Source organism: Dermacentor albipictus, chromosome 1 (genome assembly GCF_038994185.2).
Source record: "Dermacentor albipictus isolate Rhodes 1998 colony chromosome 1, USDA_Dalb.pri_finalv2, whole genome shotgun sequence".
Classification (NCBI taxonomy): Eukaryota; Metazoa; Arthropoda; class Arachnida; order Ixodida; family Ixodidae; genus Dermacentor; species Dermacentor albipictus.
This window is the reverse complement of record NC_091821.1, coordinates 464,325,369-464,345,132: the sequence shown is the minus strand read 5'-3', so window position 1 is coordinate 464,345,132 and position 19,764 is coordinate 464,325,369. Positions and strand designations below refer to the sequence as shown.

At 46.6% G+C, this 19,764-nt stretch overlaps 1 protein-coding gene across 4 annotated transcripts in view; it reads right to left on the bottom strand.

Moving 5' to 3' along the window:
- LOC135905628 (scoloptoxin SSD14-like) overlaps window positions 1-3,143 on the bottom strand; it is a 129,286-nt gene extending 126,143 nt beyond the window's left edge. For all 4 annotated transcript variants that reach the window (XM_065436584.1, XM_065436585.1, XM_065436586.1 and 1 more), the window contains exons 1-3: window positions 3,064-3,143; window positions 1,380-1,570; window positions 251-369 (exon numbers count right to left, since the gene is read on the bottom strand). In XM_065436584.1, the coding sequence (XP_065292656.1) occupies window positions 251-354 (104 nt within the window). In that variant the 5' untranslated portion in view covers window positions 355-369; window positions 1,380-1,570; window positions 3,064-3,143. The remainder of the gene's footprint in view (window positions 1-250; window positions 370-1,379; window positions 1,571-3,063) is intronic.
- Window positions 3,144-19,764: the final 16,621 nt, after the last annotated feature.

Here is a 19,764-nt window from a genome sequence, read left to right as displayed (position 1 = left end):
AAGAATCTCCTTCTCTCTCTCTCTCTCTGCAGCAGGTGTTCCCTTTTCCTCCCTCTGCGCTGTCGAAACGTGCACGTAACGCGGCGTCGCAGCTAACGGGACTTTAGCTGCCGTTTAATGGCCACAGACTACAGACGCCGGCCTTTTTCCCAAATGGGCTGTTTTGCGATTTCCCATCAATCAATAAATAAGGACAATTCACAGACGCTGCACATCGAAGAGTAGTGAGGAGGGCCATCTGCGCTCTAACCTTGGAGGCGGAGGCAGGATAAGGGTGTCGCTGGAGGCCTTCTGTCCAGTCAATTCCTTCTTTTCACTGCTCTCCTTGGTCGGTGGCTTCTGTTGGTCATTCATGGCGGTCTAAGGGCCCTGATGGCGAGAAAACGAATTCACTCAAGCCCGAATATATGAATTTTGCTGTTTTCTAGCAAGGAATATAGTTTTTCTATATATTTAGCATAGTTAGAAAACGTAGTGGCTAACTGACTCACTTATATCGTTATGCAACGAAACTGCTTCTTGGCCTCTTTTTTCCGCCTATCGTCGTCGGTTTGGTTCTTGAATGGTTTTATCAGAGGCTTTGTGATTCGGTTGTGGTAATTTCAGGAAGAAACAGAAAATCCACACTTTCAGTGGAAGCGTGCATGCCGTTAACATGCAACTTACATAGGTTTTTGAGAGAAAACGCTACGTTGTGGCCAACTCCGATTCCACGTATTCAAATATGCGTAAAGCGCAGAAATGCTCTTATTCGACTATTGCTGAACCAATCTTAATGCAATTTGTTGAATTCAAGAGATAGATCAGATTTCCATTGACTTTAGCAAGAGGAATTGCAGTTTCAGTCGCAAAGCTTTTTTTTTGTTATTTTAGAAGTCAGCGAAAATCGCTGTGTAAATTTTAAATAATATTCTATGGCTGTACGTGCCAGAACCACGACGTGATTATGAGGGCACGTCGTAGCAGGGGACACCGGACAAAGATTGACCACCAGGGTTTCTTTTTAACGTCGGTGTAAATATAAGCAGACGAGCGTGTTTTTTTTTTGCATTGCTGTGCTACGAAAATGTGGCTATGGCAGTTAGGATCGACCCCGCGACCTCGAGCTTAGTCGCCTCACCGCCATAAACGCTCAGCCCACGCACGTGGCAGCTAATCAGTGGATTTAACATAATACAAGCACAAACTGCACAAATCGGCAGCTACGCAGCAAATACATATATCGCAGTATTGTTAACTGCGTCTGCTAGAGCATGTAAAGCGGTCAATTTTTGTATTCAATTTACTGATAACGTGATTTTTTTTGCGGCGCTTACAAGGATTTAGCTAAAGTTCTACTTATATAGACTAATGCTATGTTTCGGAGAGGAGAATAATACCTCAATTTCAAAGCGATAGCCTCAATGGCCCCGTCACTCAGAAAGCACGGCGTTGCCGGCGTTGAACGTGCGCTGTCCGTGAGCGGAATTTCTTCACCAATAACAGCGCGGCTCGCACCCCGTGCTCCGCTCGGTTCCTTGCAACACTACCAGATGGCGTTCGCCTCCGCGCATCGGCGGCAGCGGCAGCGCTGTCCATGCGGAGGAAGAAAAAAGAACCAGAAAGCTCGCCTTCGTACACAGCTTTCGGTGTAAGCGTTTCCCAGTAAATATTACGGTTGCATAAGCTACAGTTGTCAGGAAGCGTGAGAAGCAGGTAGGGGCCTTTTAGTGCTATTGTGTTCCATTCTTAAAGACGAAGATTAGGCGTCTCCCCATTTTTATTCATTTTAGATGTGTCATAGTTGCAACATACAGAATCGTCATAGCGTCTTTTATTGCTGAGTTACAAAGTTGTCGACTTGACTCTTGACGTTTTCTTTAAATTTCGCAATTATTGAATTTTTTTGTAAAAAAATTATCGCCACATTAAGAAAAAAAAATGAGGTGCATAAAGAGCGCAAATACAGACGTGGCACAAAACAGAAGGGTAGAAACGGGACAAGCACTGCGTCTCGCCTGTTTTTAATGCAAAAGCATTACACGCTCTACTACGCGAAAATCTCCCGTCGTCGGCGGCGTGACCGAGCAGCGGTAACAAAATATCCGATGGCGCAAGAGTAAAAAACACGTCAAAAGTGCTCGGATAGACGTCGAATTTGTCAGCGAGGTTCCTGTATAAAAAGTAAATTTATGGCTTGGAAAAAAAAGATTCTTACGTTGCGGTCTGCGTAACAGTTGAACCTGGGTCTGCGGGGACGAGCACGCTTCCCAGACGCCACGGTAACTCCACGGTTGCGGCTTACTAAAGTTGTGCCTAGTGCTTGCGTCATTCCACACGTCACGTAGCTCCATCTGGCTGACTAAAGGTGTGGCCTTGTGCACGCGTAATCGGGCACGTGACGGCGCAGCCTATGGGGAGGACTTGCCGTACGTCACTTGCTCAATTCAGAATATTTCACCAAACCTGCTGTAATGATTTCGCATTCCCACACGTAAGGAGTCTTAAGTGTCCTTGAAGAATTCTTTTTCGCATCCTTTAATTACGCCAAATATCCATCAACTAGGCCCTCAGAATGTCCTTGTGAAAAAGTGATGGTAATAGTTGCTAGATATTATTATTAATGTTAATGCCATGAGCCACATTTAAATTGGTGCAATGGATACAGGGAAAAACAGTTTCTGCGTTCCCGTATATTTATACAGGACCACGGGAGGTAAACTAGTGCAGGCGGTGATGAGAAAATCTACTGGGACGTTGTGCAGCATGGATGGTTCAGTAACCCCTTAATTGCTGCATGACCCAGAGAGATCTAGGTATAAATAACCGTTCCTTCAACACGAAGGTAGCGCGATCTTGCTGGAAAGGCTGCCAGAACGACACGAAGAAGCGGAAGTGAATGCATAGAACGCAATTAGAAGAGTGACGCTCTATCTGCCTGCCATTTGGCAGTAATTATGTCAGACGACTTTCGCTAGCAACAGGGACGCTGCCGTTGTTTTCATTTTCTAAGAAATGTCCCAAACGGCGCAAGAAATACAGTTACAGGGTGACGTGCTCGAGGTTAGACAAATAAATCCTTGCCTCGGAAATGCGCCGAGCTCCACCGGATTTTGGACGGGTTGCCATTCTTGTTGTGGCCTCAAATCATGGCTCATACCCTCTATTAGGTTGGGGATATTGGTGGTGATGAAAATAAAGAGGAATTTCTGCTGAACCAATCTCATGATGAATGTAGAGTTGGTGTAATCGCAGTAAGAGCAATGAAGCAACGTAGCGGCACACCGCATTGCCTCGGCCGAAACACATGTATGAGGCGAGTACGGCAGCCGGCCTTTTCTATAGAACTTCCCTATGGACACGCTGCGCCATCTTGAAATGGCTCGGTAAAGTCCGCCAGTGGCGCGTGTCTGAATATTGACGCTATTCGCGGAGCAGTTTGTTCTGGAGAAACAAGATGACGCTTTCGGCGATTCACCACACGTCGCCTCGGCGACAGTGCACGAATACGAAACCATTAGCGCTTACATCTTGATCCCGTGTGAGGAGCTGTTCGAAATGCAACTGAGTTTTCGCTGACGCACTGTGCCCCAATCATGCCGGGTCCAATCATGTGGATTGAAGACGTGTGCAGTAGTTGGCTGCAAAAATAGTGACCGGCATATTAGGGAATGCAATGAATTTGTGTAGCCAAGTTCACGGGCTGTTGCTGCGACGGTCCGCACGTGTTAGCGGTAGTTCGAGATGTACGACTTTCTTCGAGGATACAGAAATTTCCTCATCCGCTAGCGTTGTATCGCTAACCGTCAAAAAAAAAAGTGCTTCAGCCCCGGAACGTCGGCAAGAGTGAGTACAGATCGTTAAACAACAACAAAACAAGCAGCGCTGCTTCCGGTCACTGCATGTTTCTCACGCAGTATCTCCACACATCTACCAAAACTGGCACAGAATCTTACGCTCACTCTCTTACCAACGTGTCAATAAGTGAATGGGCGCACACTTGAATATATGTACACCATGTACGCACAATAAACAACGGGTTACACCAACGGTCGAAGCTGAATGTTTCGTGACGCTCCACTAGGGTAAGTGAGGTACTAGTGATAATACATCTTTGCTACAAGATATTGCTATTTTCAAAACAGCTATGTTTCACGCCTTGCGCGCAGCAAGAACAAATCTATCGGAACTGGGCACACCCGCGAGTGATTAGGCAGAAATACCCAGACAGTGAACTCACCAATGAACTTTACTGAGTCAGAAACGTTCCAAGCCGCTGACACAAAATATTTACCAAATAAAAAACGAAGAGCAAAACGCTCTAATCCTGATTCGATTCATAAACGAAAAGAATACATAATTAGCTTCGCTTTTAAAACAAGCATCATATAAGCGGCTCGCGCCGTTTGGACACAGCCTAATCAGCTTCTGAAGCACTTTTGCATGTTCTCTGAAGCTATGGCCAAAGCTGCGTATCGTCGACCCAGTCACCGTCTATGATATATTTCTCCCGAAACAGAGTTTTTCTAAGCCGCATCGGCGTCGTACACACCCATTGTAAACGCAGGGGCAACGGAGGCAGTTGAGGTAAACAATCGACGCGTCACCACGGGTTCAAACATGGCAGCGGCAATTGGATCGCTGCCGAAGGAGTCAATATATTAAGACTATATTGATTTAATATATAGGACGCAGGTTCGATTGCACCAGCACCCGATAAATTTTAATGGATTTCTCTTTGTGCGTTAAAGGATGGCACATAACCAATGGTAGAAGAAGAATGGTAGAAGAAGAAGAAGCCGGAGGGAGCGGATGCACATCACGTCGGCTCCGTATTCCACGAATGTTCTTCTAGCGCAAATCGCCAAAAAGCCACCCACTATTACACGCCAACGGACTCAGCTCGTTCCCAGGAACAAGTGGATACCGAAAACCAGGTGGGATTCCCATTTTTCAAGCCTCTGCGACAGTATTTTGGCCGGACCTCGTGGCGGGAGAGCCGCGAGGCCACGTGTCGGGGCCGGCTTCCTCAACAATTGCCGATCATTTTCTCAATGATGGAAGTCACCGTAGAGGGGCGCAGCATATCCCAGGAAGAAATGGATACAAGCAAGGGATGGAAGGAGGTCAGACACAGAAGATCAGACCGGCGAACCTCCCAACACCGCGAGAGCACCTTGTCGCCGACGCGGCTCGGCAAGCGCAACAGCAACCCATGGAAAGGCAGGCTAGAGCAAATACGCAAGGCAAGCAGAATGCCACATTTGCCAAGAGGGGATTACAAGATTGTGATCAGACCGCGTCGAGGACTCAAATTATCCGAGCACGGTATAGTTCCCCTCACAGCTGCGGTACAAGATGCGGCAGGTATTCCTCGAGACGAAAGGGAGGAAGACATTGTCTGCCCCAACAACTATCAAAATATCCTCATCGTCAGTACTTCGGATCAAGAGCGTGCAAACAAATATCAGGAAGTAGCACGTATCAAGATTCAAGACAACTTTTACGAGAGCAATGCTTACGAAACAGCCCCTGACATGACGGCCAAAGGAGTCATCAGAGGAATCCCACTCGACGAGGGCCCAAGAGACATCACAGCAGCAGTGGTTACGAGTAAAAACCCAACGGCGATAGCAGCAAAGAGACTCAGTAACACTACCACAGTGATTGTGCTCTTTGAAGGACACAAAGTGCCCACGTACGTCCGATACAGGGCAGCGCTACTCCCTTGCTCCCTGTACAGGAAACAAGTGGATATCTGTCACCAATGTAACAGACTTGGACACAGAGGAGATGTATGTCCCAACCCTGACAACAAGATTTGTGCGGGATGTGGAACACCAAACCCAGATAAAGACCACAGGTGCCAACCTAAATGTCAGTTATGCGGCGAGGACCATCCGACCGCAGACAAGACGTGCAAAGCCAAATTCAAAAAGCCCTTCATCGTTAAACAGAGACAATGGCACAGACTGCAACGAGAACGACAAGAAGAACATGAGGACGCTATCTCAAGAGAAGACAGGGCAGAGACTCGCGGAACGCCTGGCCTCCTAAACGCCAGGGAACGACGCTCCTGGTCGAGAACATGGTCTCCATCCACCACCAGGTCCTTATCCCGGTCCGGCTCCAGGACACCGGGGACACGATCCAGATCCAGGTCCAGAACTAAGCCATCCTCTTCAGCAAACCAGACTAACACGGTGAGCTGGGCAGACGTGGTCGATGGCGTGCGCCCGGGGTCTGGTGGGGAGACTGCCATTAATAACGAGATCAAGCAACTAAAACACGAGAACGCGCAGCTGAGGATTTTGCTAGCACGTATGAGCGATGAAATCAAAATTCTCAAGGAAGGAAAAAACCAAATAAATCAGGTAACTCCCACTCCACACGCGAGCACGAAAGAGCCATTTGAAATCCCGGACAATAAGATGGACGAAGGGGATGAGCTCCCTCCACTCAAACGCAAGGCCCAAGCCATCAGTGATAAAGAAGATAACGCAGTGGTAGATAAAGCATTAGCCGATATTCAAAAGAGCCTAGCAGAAATACAAAAGTCCAATGAAAGACGGGACCAAATGATGAATCAAATGGCTAAGGCAATAGCAGCAATTATGAGTAGATTAGATATCCTAGAGACAAACCAGTCACCAGGTAATGGACTCCCCTCCGTTGCGTCAGAAGCACCACAATCCTTACCCACTTCACAACCACATATTTATATCAGATCAGCTCTTCTCCAACCTCCCGTCTCCCTCCCATGGTCGCACCCGAAATGATGCGCGCTAAAGAAGGGTTCAGGATATGGCAGTGGAATTGTAGAAGTTACGAAAACAAAAAGTCAGTTTTGCAGCAGTATTTGAAAGACAAGGATACACCGGACGTCATAATTCTGCAGGAAACACACAGGATTGCAAAGCTAGCAGGATACAGATCTTTTGGCTATGCCGAAGGGGACACCAGGGCATTAACTACGCTGGTAAAAAGAAACATAACTTGCATGCAGCACAACACAGGCATAACGCACATTGACAATATTATATTGGAACTCATCCCACAAAAAAAGACAGGACGTAGCTTATTTATTCTCAACATTTATAGTAACCCCATGCTACGTAAACGCAAATTCAAGAACCTGTTCCAGAAAACACTCAGACTTGCTGGAGAAAAGCCGGTAGTTATAGGAGGAGACTTTAATGCCCCACACACCACGCGGGGATACTTATATACCAGAGCAAAAGGAAGGGACTTATGGAACGACTCGCAAGAATTAGGCCTCACGCTCGTCACAGACCCCGCCACTCCAACCAGAGTAGGCATGGCGCTAAACAGGGACATAACCCCAGACCTAACCTTTACCAAGAATATTGAAAAGGCGACGTGGCACAACACACTGGAAGATTTGGGTAGTGACCACCGCATATTGGAGTTACACGTCAGAGAAGGGCCGAATAGACCCAAGGAACGACAGATCAAATTAGTAGACTGGGAACTGTTTCGTAGAACGCGAGAGAAGACACAACAACGATCAATCGCAGACATAGAACAATGGACTAAGGAGCTCAGTGATGACGTCAAAGCTGCCACAAAAATAGCACCACCTGAATCTAACTTGGATAAATGCGACAGCAGACTTCTCCACATGTGGGAAGCTAAGCAGTCGCTTCAGAATAGACTTAGCGGTCAGAAGCATAACAGAAAGTTAAGCAATCGCATAGCACTCCTCAACAAAAAAATAGAAGAACATGCTAAGCAATTGACCAAACAACGATGGGACGAGATATGTAATTCTATGGACGGACAATTAAGCACCGGCAAAACCTGGCACATGCTCAGATTCCTGCTTGACCATGACAATAAGAAGAAAAATCACATGCAAGCCATTAATAAGTTAATACACGCATATGAGGGTACAGAAGAGGAATTTCTCAATGAATTACAGCAGAAATACTTAAAACAGGCACCCCCTTGCATCTATCCTAGCTACAACGGGAATACAAACGCAAAATTAGACGAGGAACTCACGGAGGCAGAAATCCGCGCGGCCCTACAAAAGTTAAATACCAAATCTGCCCCAGGCCCGGACGGTATAACCAACAAGACTCTCAGGAACCTGGATGATGAATCGATAGCCAAATTAACAGAATACATAAACGAGTGTTGGGTAAAGGGAGAAGTGCCAGCTCAATGGAAGAAAGCGACGATAACGCTTATTCCAAAACCTGGTATGAAGCTTGAGATTGACAACCTCAGACCAATATCCCTAACATCCTGCGTCGGAAAATTAATGGAACATCTAATTTTAAACAGAGTAGACAACTTCTTAGAGGTTAATAACATATACCCACATACAATGATAGGATTTCGCAAAAATCTTTCGACACAAGATGCAATGCTCCAACTTAGGCATCAGATAATCGACTATAACACGCGCTCGACAAGGGCCATCTTGGGCCTTGATCTTAAAAAAGCTTTCGATAATGCCAACCCACGCAACCATATTGGAAAACATCGAACGAATAGGACTAGGGCAACGCACGTATAACTACATCAAGAGCTTCCTATCAGATAGGAAAGCAGTCATCTCCGTCGGAGGGCTCAAGTCGCCCGAGATCGACATAGGGGGGGCCGGCACGCCGCAAGGCGCTGTCATCTAGCCGATGCTGTTTAATCTCGTCTTGATGGGACTCCCCGAAAAATTAAATCACACAGAGTCCCTGAATCACACAATCTACGCGGACGATATTACTATCTGGACCTGTGATGGCAGCGACGGATCAATAGAACAACGACTCCAGACTGCAATTAACACAGTAGAGGAACACCTCATAGGAACAGGCCTCACATGCTCTGCAGAGAAATCTGAACTTCTATTGTACCGCCCCACACTTAGAGGCAGGCCTCCCAGAGGATACGACAGAAACAAGGCTCATGAGGAAATCAAGCTACACACCAAGAACGGGCGGAATATCCCAATAGTCAACCAGCTCAAAGTGCTGGGTCTGGTAATCGAGAACAAAGACACAAATAGGGAAACCGTAATGAAGTTAGACACAAAGGTAACAAACACCATGAGATTAATCAAACGAATTACTAACAAGCACCAAGGTATGAAGGAAGAAAGTATCATACGGCTGATACAATCATTCGTAATCAGTCAGATCACATACATAGCAGCCTTCCACAATTGATTTGCAGCTGAAAAGCGTAAAATTAAGAACATGATACAAAAGCATACAAACTAGCGCTAGGGATTCCCAGATCCGTGCTAAAGTTATGACTCCACAACACACTGGACGAACTCATAGAAGCACAACAAACATCTCAAGCAGAGTGACTAACCAAAATCAAAACGGGACGCCATATACTAAGCAAACTAGGAATGAATTATCACAATCTATACGGGGAAAAGATGACGATAACGAGAGAAATTCGTGACAAACTCCTAGTACCAAATATACCCAAGAACATGCATCCAGGTTACAACGACGGCAGACGCAAGAGTAGAGCAGAGAAAATTATCCGAAGCTTTGGGTCAGACGACAGAGCAACCTTCGTAGACGCGGCTGAATACCCAGACAGAAATAGCTATGTAGCAGTAATCGTAGATCACACCCAAAAACCCCTTACAAGCGTATCAGTTAATACCAAACATTCCGAGACCGCAGAGGAGGTAGCCATTGCACTAGCATTGGTCTCCACGAATGCTCAGTACATCATTAGCGATTCTCAAGCGGCCATTAGAAATTATCCAAAAGGTAGGATCTCTCCTGAGGCATGGCGTATCATCAGAGTCAATGAAGCAAAGTTCTCCAATGCAGAGAAGAACGGCAGGTAATTGATCTGGTTCCCAGCGCATACGACTCCAGACATTCCCGCAGTCAACCTCAACGAGGTAGCACTCCGCGAAGCTCGAGGCCTTACTCGCCGAGCTGAGCAAAGAGTGACTTCCATCGGTCAGGAGAACGCGGAGGAGGAAATCTGGAGAGAAAAAGACATATTAACAAGATTTAGTGACATTACCAAATTCTATCAAAATCGGAGGCGAGTATTACCACCGCCTCACACTAAACTGAACAGAGCTGAGTCCGTTACTTGGAGGCGACTACAAACAGAAACTTATACGAGTCCCGTGCAACTAAAAACTTTCTACCCCGATATATACGAGAGCGATATGTGCCAGCTATACAAGTCTGTTAGAGCCACCCATCCCCAGAAAATCTACGGGCGCGGTGGTCGGCCGTGCTGCTCAGCTCAGAACTCCAAGACCAACTTTGGGCCGTCCAGCGAGCCAAGGAAGCCACACAGGAGCAGCAGCTCCCAGTGGCCATCTAGGCGGCCCCAGGCCCGGGCCTCTCAGTCGCCGGATTCCAAATAAAGTTATCGCATCGCATCGCATTGCATAACCAATGGTACATACCCAGTCGCCAACTTGAGGTGAAAGAGACTAAGTAAAGAGTGGCACATAGCCACTGTCATATACTCACTGACGGAAGTTGGTCCAATGGCTGGTTTCGAACGTGGTTCCCTCAGCACAGCTGGCCGACGCTCTACCCTTTAGACCATAGACCATAGACCATAGACCATAGACCATAGACCAGTGGCCCATGCTTGCGGAAAAACGGTTAGAACAACGACACAAACAAAATCACAAAGTACATGAAGTATCTCAAAAATGCTAACCACATTTTAAATGGGAAAGCAAAATAACGATCACGATACGGAATTTTCCGTAACTTAGGGACAGTATAATTTTTATGGGACATGCGATATAATCTCGAATAAAGGCCTGCACCTGCATTTGGGCCGCACTTGCAACTTGGCAGCCGATAATTTGGAAAAACGAATTCCAACTGAGAAGTAATCACGTTTGGGGCGCTGGTGCCACTCACGCGCATCGACGAATTTTCGTGCGCAGCGTACTTTCCCGTGCTACTAGCAGGCGAGAGCTGCACTTTGACCTCTGAAGTCCGGGGCACGACCAAGTCGACAACAGACCGTCTTCACCAAGAAAGGGTGAGGCAAAAGCATACTAAGCTGAACCAATTCAAAGGTCAGTGATTGTGTATAATTATGCGTGTAACAGTGCATAACAACTGTCTGTAACTATAGCCTCACACCGACATCTTGTAACTTCTTCGAAGTCACCTTACCTATGCTTGTCAAGTGTGCAACAATTTTGCTATTTTTACACAAAGAGCAGTGGCACACTGGCCCAATGTTTGTTTATGTATATACTGGTGAACTTTGTCATCCGTTATTATTGGCGTTTGCACAGAACAGCCTGGAAAACAACCTTGAATATGACAAAGTTCCACTTGATCTAGTCAACACATTGGTTTACAAATTACATTGTGATATAATCAGGCATGCTTACATCATTTGGTGCCCGGTAATTTATCTGGACACCAAATGGTGTCTTTGGGTACCCTTATAGAAGCTAACAGTGGTTGTTGCTGTCTGCTATGTTATAATTTTTGTAAAGGAGTTTATCAAAGGATCATTTATTCTTAGTGTTTAATAATGTTTTACCAAGTATGTGATCCCTTTATTTGCTTTTATTTGGCATTATATTTTGGCCCCATTGCAAAAAAAATAAATACTCGGCTTCCTGGTGTTCTGTATGCTGTACGTATTCTTACTTCTGCCTACATGGTGCTCTATTGCTTAAGTGTGCACTGCAACCTTATTGCTCCGTTACGTTGAGTTATTGTGTAATTAAAAATAAGCATAGTATTCAAGCGATATTGTGACAAGCTCCCCCACTTGCTACCCGAGAAAGAGTTCATTCAACATACATGTGCTCACCGCAAGGCTGATATATATGGACTGTAAAGGCAGAAGATTTAAAGTAAGGAGACAAAGACTATGACTCAATTGACTTGAATACGCCGAAACGAATTACACACAAGAGGTTTACCGAGCGAAGAAAGAGCAGGCGAGATTGTCACATGGACAGCACTTCTTTATGTGTATGTGTCTTTCAGCAGTGACCATGTTTGTTGGCAGCTGAGTTCTTACCTGACCAACAAATGCGTCCTCTTGGCACGACTTTAGCAGAAAGCGTTTGTATACACCGACAGACATCGTGTATGCAGCCTGAGATGGCTTTCCCTATCACGACTTCGCACTGCACACATTCTAGAAGTATGCCACTGACTGACTGTAGCCTAAGTGCGCTGACGTTGGATTGTAAACTTTCAAAACTTGCCCAAAGTGCGGAACACATGCTTTCCAGGAAACGACCATAGCGGGACAAGCATTCAGAGGAAAATGTGACCAGAGATCCGAGCAGCCATCGAGACTTCCATGTGAGCAGCTAGCAGCTGCCGGGCGAGCGCGCGCCGCATAAATACTACTGGTAAACGAACCTCTCGGCAAATCTCGATTATGCTGCGTGATTTAGACGCAAGAGGTCATGTGTTGCGCCAACGCTGTCGCTTCATGGAGCGTTCGCTTGCCAAGGCTGCCCACGTGACCTAAGGATCCCTCCTATCTTTTTCCTTCCTCCGTGGCCGGCACACTTCGGCACGCGCCAATACGTCAAATGAGTCAGAAGCGTTGGTCGCGAACAGGGTAACACGTCGCGACGCGCAAAGATTTTGCTCTGTACCGAGGCTAGAAAGTCGGGGATGCGTGGCGACGTAACGCCGGCGTGCACCAATCAAAGGCTAGACGCGTCACCGGCGTCCACCAATCAGAGGCTGGGAGGCCTCCGATCCCTATACGTATCTGTGATTGCCACCTATGCGAAGACGCGGACACCAACCATCGTCCTAGTTCTTTGGCTCCGTGACACGTGCGACAGTGTTCCTGAAAGACAGTCTTGTGAAACAACTACACGACCGACGACAGTGGGCTCTGGCAGTGCGACGTGGACCCGAGCAAAGTTCGAACGACTCCGACAAATCCAAGCTTCCCACTGGCTTCAGCCAGTCTCAATGCGTTTGTCTGTTAACACATCGAATGGAATCAAGATTACCGCAACGTCTGTGCTTGGCGTGCATATATTGTTGTGCTCGACACGAATGGAAACAATCTTCCGAACTATGAAGTGTGCATAATCACCACTTGCCTGTTGTGTGCATTACGCGTAAGCCTAGAGCGCCTTTCGAGTTCGTAACTGGCGAGTGAACGAAGCCAGCTGAGAAACTGTGTCGAAAGAAATGAATTTTGAGTTCCGTTGGATGCTGCGTCGTTTTAAAATATGGCAGTCCTGGCTTCGTGTGGTGTGTGATGTGGTGAATGAACCGCGTGGAACTTGGGGTGGGGAACCGCGGCGTGCTTCGTGTTTGAAATATGGGGTCTCAGATGACTGAAGTTTAACGGACGATCTCTGCACTGCTTCCAGCGGCAAAGACAACTTTCATGAGCGAAAGGCACTAGTAGCGCCACAATGGGAAGTACATCATCAGCCATGCCGTCCGTTTCAGCTGACAGTGCGCTCTTCTATTCGTCATGTGAATTCAGATTCGCAGAAGTTCTCGAGACTCCTTTACAAACTTCTTTCAACTGCAAGTGTCCTATCGGCTAAATGGGGAAAAATCACTCGTGCAGCACTCAGGAACGCTGACGCATTGAAGGAAACCTTAGACAGCGTTATAATGTTTGCGTCTGTGTGTCCTTATACTTAAGCATTGCAAAGTTATCTGTTTGCAATACGTGCAGCTGGTACAATGTATATGAGGACCTGCATCATACAAGACTTATGAATGTAGCCCCGTATACCAGGATTGATGCCTGCCTCAGAAGCAGCACCTACTTAGTGAATGAAGCTGTAATTGGCTCTTGAACTTTTTTTTTGCTTATGGAAAGAACAGATGGTGTAAGTACGCTGTGGGTAATGTGAAAAGGTGTCATAAGTGCTTTGCGCAGTCAGTATGCTTACCTGCCCAAATCCACTCAGCTTCCACTAAAATGATTCTTGCTGCAATACTAGAACAGAATAAAGAAAAGCGTTAACTCAAGACCGAGTTCCTACCGCATCCTCGGAGAATATGTTTGATTAAAAAGTTAACACTTCCACAGCAGCATTATGCTGATATGCCCCATACGCGCTCGAAATAAATACGTCCTTTAAAGGAGAACGACTGGGCCTGCAAACAACAAACTTTGCAGTAGCACTGAAGAAAGTGCTGCCATGCGTATCAGCCACAACAAAAAGGTTGCATGTCCAACCTATTGCCTCGGAGGCACCCCTATAAGCGCTGTTGGGGCCCTTCCCATCCTGAGTGTAACATTCAGGCCTTCTCTCGGCTTTTCCGTATATGTCGACAGCACTGTATTTATGGCTCATCACATTCTTGGGTTTGTGTCCCGTGTCTCACTTGCCTGCGGACCTGAGGTTTCCAGAGCACTCTACACGTCTGTAATTGTGTCATGAGTTGAGTACTGTTCACCAGTACAGTCCCCGTACCAATGTCACCTCGCTGTCAAAGTTCAGCTTGCGCAGTATCAGGAAACACCCACCCTCTACTTCTGTACCTTCGGTCGTCGCAAGCTCGTGCCAACTTAAGAGGATCGCCTCAAAGCCCACAAGTGGCACATCCTGCAATACCAGCAAAGACTCATCAAAAAACACTCATCTTCCTTCTTCAGTACGCCTGAGCCCCATCATGCCTGTACGGCCCGACACCGCAACTCTCTGCTTATATCTGGCATACAGAGCTTTCTCACCATCCGCCTGGCCATTCGGACGGCCCTTCCTAGCGACCGGACTGAATCGGCGCTTCTGCGCTTTGAGCACCTGTCGAATGCCCAGTTCTTGCCCTGTGTGTGATTTCTGCACTCTGAAAATTCCTGCTCTGGATGGCCTGCTATCTTAGGGGCATCAGCCATTTGTTTAGCTCTGCAGGCTGTCTAGAGTGCCATGCTGCTAAGATTATTATTATTTTATTATTATTATTATTATTATTATTATTATTATTATTATTATTATTATGTTGTTGTTGTTGTCGTCGTTGTTCTTTTCAGAATGATCACTATGACCACATTGAATTTGTGACACGTAATGCAGAATATTGCTGCATCTTCTTGCGCTCTCACCCTTCCTTCGCAGCCTGGCATGGTGTGTATGCTATCAGTCAATGAAGACCATGTTTTCAAGTATATGAAGCGCCTCAAACGAAACAAGAAAGGTGTCATTATCTTCACTGACTCCTAATCCACATGCAGTAACAACCAAAAGGGTAGAATTTCTAGTCAAACACTTCGATTCCTCCACCGTACAGCAGCACGCCACCTTCCAGGCACTTACATCACCTGCACTCCGGGACACACGCACCTGGCAGGAAACGAGGCCACCAACGCCTCAACCCGAGGATACGCTAACCGGGCACTACTGAAAGAGTGATCTCTGCGTAACCAGCCTGCACGCAAGAAACACATTGACATCCTCATGCATTACAGACTAGATAGAAGTACACGCCACCGCACCCGAAACTAACAAACTAAGAAGCAGACAACCTCGGAACAATCCAAAACAACAGTCACGTCCATGCCACCTCGCTACACAGGTTCTCGCCCACAACTGTCAGCTAAGAATGCTCATTCTGCAAAGTGCCAGACACTCTACCACACATGGTTTGGGGATGCAAAGGATTGCAGGGAACCATTAGCACCAAAAGCCTCACCAACGAGCCGTGGGATGCTCAGCTTTCAAGCCCCAGCCTGGATGACCAGCGTAATCTGATCGGCCGGACTCGGGACATGGCTCTTGGCCACGGCTTCCCGGACTGAGGAAGCTGCCCTCGCAGGGCGAAGACCTTTCGCCTGTTCTAAATAAAAGCTTATATTCTTCTCTCGGTGCAGCGGTGCCGCGGTGGCGTAGAGGTAGAACACCCGCCTCGCGTGCAAGAGGTCCGTGGTTCGAATCCCGGTGCCAGCAATTTTCCACCGGATTAAAAAAAAAATCCGCGTGTTGATAAAATTGCATAAACAGGCCTGGAGTGTGGCCTGATCCCGGTGACCAGAACCGGTAAAGCACTCCCTCACCAGAGCAGGATTGGCCACCCTGGTGTAGTACTTGGCCACAACCTCCTATATGAACAACACAATCAAACCTCGGCCCTCAGTCCCCAGCAGCTGCGAAGCAACTGACCACGGCGGCGGTCAGACCTGCGATGCTGCAGAGGGTGCTAAGAATCACTGGCTCCGGACAGGCCGCCATTGGAATATGAACCTGGCAGCGTTTACCGCTAGAACGTTATCTAGTGAGGTGAGTCTAGCAGTGCTATTGGAGGAATTAGAGGGCAGTAAATGGGATATAATAGGGCTCAGTGAAGTTAGGAGGCCAAAAGAAGCATATACAGTGCTAAAAAGCGGGCACGTCCTGTGCTACCGGGGCTTAGCAGAGAGAAGGGAACTAGGTGTCGGATTCCTGATTAATAAGAATATAGCTGGTAACATACAGGAATTCTATAGCATTAACGAGAGAGTGGCAGGTCTTGTGAAACTTAATGAGAAGTACAAAATGAAGATTGTACAGGTCTACGCCCCTACATCCAGTCATGATGACCAGGAAGTCGAAAGCTTCTATGAAGAGGTGGAATCGGCGATGCGTAGAGTGAAAACTAAATACACTATACTAATGGGTGACTTTAATGCCAAGGTATAGGCAAAAAGCAGGCTGGAGACAAGGTAGTGGGGGAATATGGCATAGGCACTAGGAATATCAGGGGGGAGTTATTAGTAGAGATTGCGGAACAGAATAATATGAGGATAATGAATACCTTCTTCCGCAAGCGGGACAGCTGAAAGTGGACGTGGAGGGGCTCAAACGGCGAGACTAGAAATGAAATAGACTTCATACTCTGCGCTAACCCTGGCATCAGGCTGATGATGATGATGATTCTTCTCTGTCCTCTCATTCTGTCACTTATGCAAGAGTGCTTAGCTCGGTAGTTGATATGATTACCACAATGCGATCATTCAATCATTCCACCCTTCAGTCGGGGAACAGTTATAGTTGTCAACAGCCTTATTATGCAAATAAGTAGAAATGTTCCGCGCTGAATACTTAACTTTATGCACCTAGATTCTCCGTAGACATTGTTGCTAAGTGCAATACATTAACCTTGAGATCTTCCCCAATTCCTGATGGTAGAACAGCGAGCCAAGAGTAACGACTCCAAAACTCATGATGATGTCAGTTTCTATGGAATGACCAACGCAAATCGAAGGGATAGCGGAACTTCTCATTCCTGCTACTGGGACAGGGACGACAACGTGGTGGCCATAAGGAGCATGGGGAACTACCTGTACGAAATCGAAGCATTATGCTCTTGAAACGGCTCCCGCTAATACCGGTTATTCGAATGAAAAGCAGAGAGTTTTAGCATGTCCGTGCACGTAAATTCCGTTCGAGGAATGCTGGCTTAACAGGTACATTAATGTGACCAGTCAGGTTGGCGGCGTTATCTTGTGACACAAAATACACCTATCGATTATACAGTAACTAGCCATATTAGACCCATCTGCTGGTGGCACTATTACCAGCGATGCAATCAAAAGCGTCAATTCAAAGTGGGAAAAGCCAGCAGCAGGAGCGGTGCGATGCACTGATATTGTGCTTTACGCAGTGTTTTTTTAATAGCCTACTGTTATTTGCACTTAAAGCGAATGCTTGGAATAGTGTCTGTATTCAGTGGAGTAAACGAGCAAATGAAGCGCAGGTGTGACAGCATCATCGTGGCATGTTCGTCATGCTGTTGTGATTCCATTGTGGTCGTGCCATGTTTGCCATGCTACCGTCGTCCTGACACCTTCATCATCTCCACTTTCATTATTTCATTTTCGTCCCACCGTCGTCGTCATCGTAGCGCTTTCATGCCGTCTGCGCAAGCACGCTGACGATCATTTGTTACGCCGTCATCTAACACCGTTATCGACGTCAGCGGCAGATTGTGTAAGTGTCGTTATTTTATCCCTGCCACTCCTACTGCTCGCATTAGCTGTTCGCTTACTTTGGTAATCATGTTCCATGGTTTGTGCTACCATTTGAATTCGAATAGCTTTCATAGTTTTTTTTCCACGTTTTTGTGCTGGTCCGACTTTCATCGCAAACACAACAGCCCGGATGCAATGACCACGTTCTCCGCGCAACCAAGTTGCGAGGCGTGTTCTTTGCCGGACGCGGGCTATTGTAGCTCCTTGATAGGCCCTTGCTCCGTCGCGAGACCTTTGGGGCGTCTGAAGCATTGCATGCTGAAGAGCGAAATCCTCGTATCCCGCTTTCGACCACGACGACCTTCCCTTTCTCCTTCCCTCTCTATGTTCCCCATCTTTTCCCCAAGGCGCTGAGACGTGCTCTCTAAAGCGCCGGAAAAATATAGCACATTTTTCTTTGCACAATCTTTCTTTCTCTATCCACTGCAGACAACGCACATATGACAAACCGACTTATACGTATAGCCGCCTGTACTTCCTTTTCAAATATTCCAGTTCATGGCTTTGTTCTATGTGAATTACGTAATGAAAGAACAAACGCTACCTAAATATCTTCCCTTCAACAAATACACGCCTTCAAACCCATTATCCATTTATTAACTTTTAATAATCATTTGGCTATTCAGTTACATTGGAAATCATCGCCAATGGTTTGTGCACAACCTATTTTTCGCTTTCGCTGTCCAAAGCCGGAAATGGCCCCAACGCTATAAATACGGTTGGAGTGTCCGTACCATTGCTAGATGAAGGTAATGACTGCCGAGAGGAAGAGGTGCTATCTCGGACAGGCATTAAACATCACGGTTCCGCTATAGTAGCAGGCAACGTTCTGCGGCAATGAAGGGAACGCAACGGGGGCAAAGCACGCACAAAAAAGAGCGTTTCTGGTAACAAAGTCTTGGCCTTTCGTCTCTGTTAGTTTAACCCTCGAAGGCTCCAATTCACAACTTCCGTTTCACAACGGTGTCCACAACCTATTGCTAATAATTGACACTATAAAAAGTTCTGGCGCTGGCGGAGGGCCAAACAAATCTTTACAGTGATACTCTCAACGGAACGCCTGGTACTTGACAGTTATATTTAACAAATCCCTCTAGACCTCGACCATTCCTCGGGTTTGGAAGCAAGCGAACATCTGTCCTTTCTTTAAATCTGGCAACTAACAGCTAATCACTAACTACAGACCCATAACGCTGCCGCCCACGTGTTGCAAACATCTAGAGCCCATCATAAGCACATCATTCAGTATTTATCGGTAAATAACGTTCTGTCCCCACAGCAGCCTGGTTTTCGAGGAGGATTTTTCGCAAGAACGCAGTTATTCGAATTATCGCATGACATAGCCACAGCACTAAATAACCGTGGTCAGCTTGATGCTATCTTTATTGAATACTCAAAAGCATTTAACATGGTAAGTCATAAAATCTGCCCCTAAAGTTTGCTGCAGTCTTTCCTGGTAATAAACTAATTGACTAGATATCCGATCACCTGCACCTCCAATTCCGATCCGTCACTTTTAACTGCGAAACCTCTCCTACAGCTCAAATCATGTCAGGGTTGCCGCAGGGCTCAGTTCTCAGGACACTCTTATTTGTCATATACGTTAATGACATTATTGCAGTTGCCAGATACACACAAGTGCAAATACGTCTCTACGCTGATGATTGCGCGATCTGGTCCAACATTCATGCTCTTCGGGATCAACAACTGCTTAACAACGTTTCTTCATCGTTTTCAGACTGGAGTAACACATGGAAGATGAGCATTAACTTCAGCAAACCTGTGGCAATCACTTTTAGCAATGAGAAACAGCTCCTAAAATTCAGATAGAGCACTCAA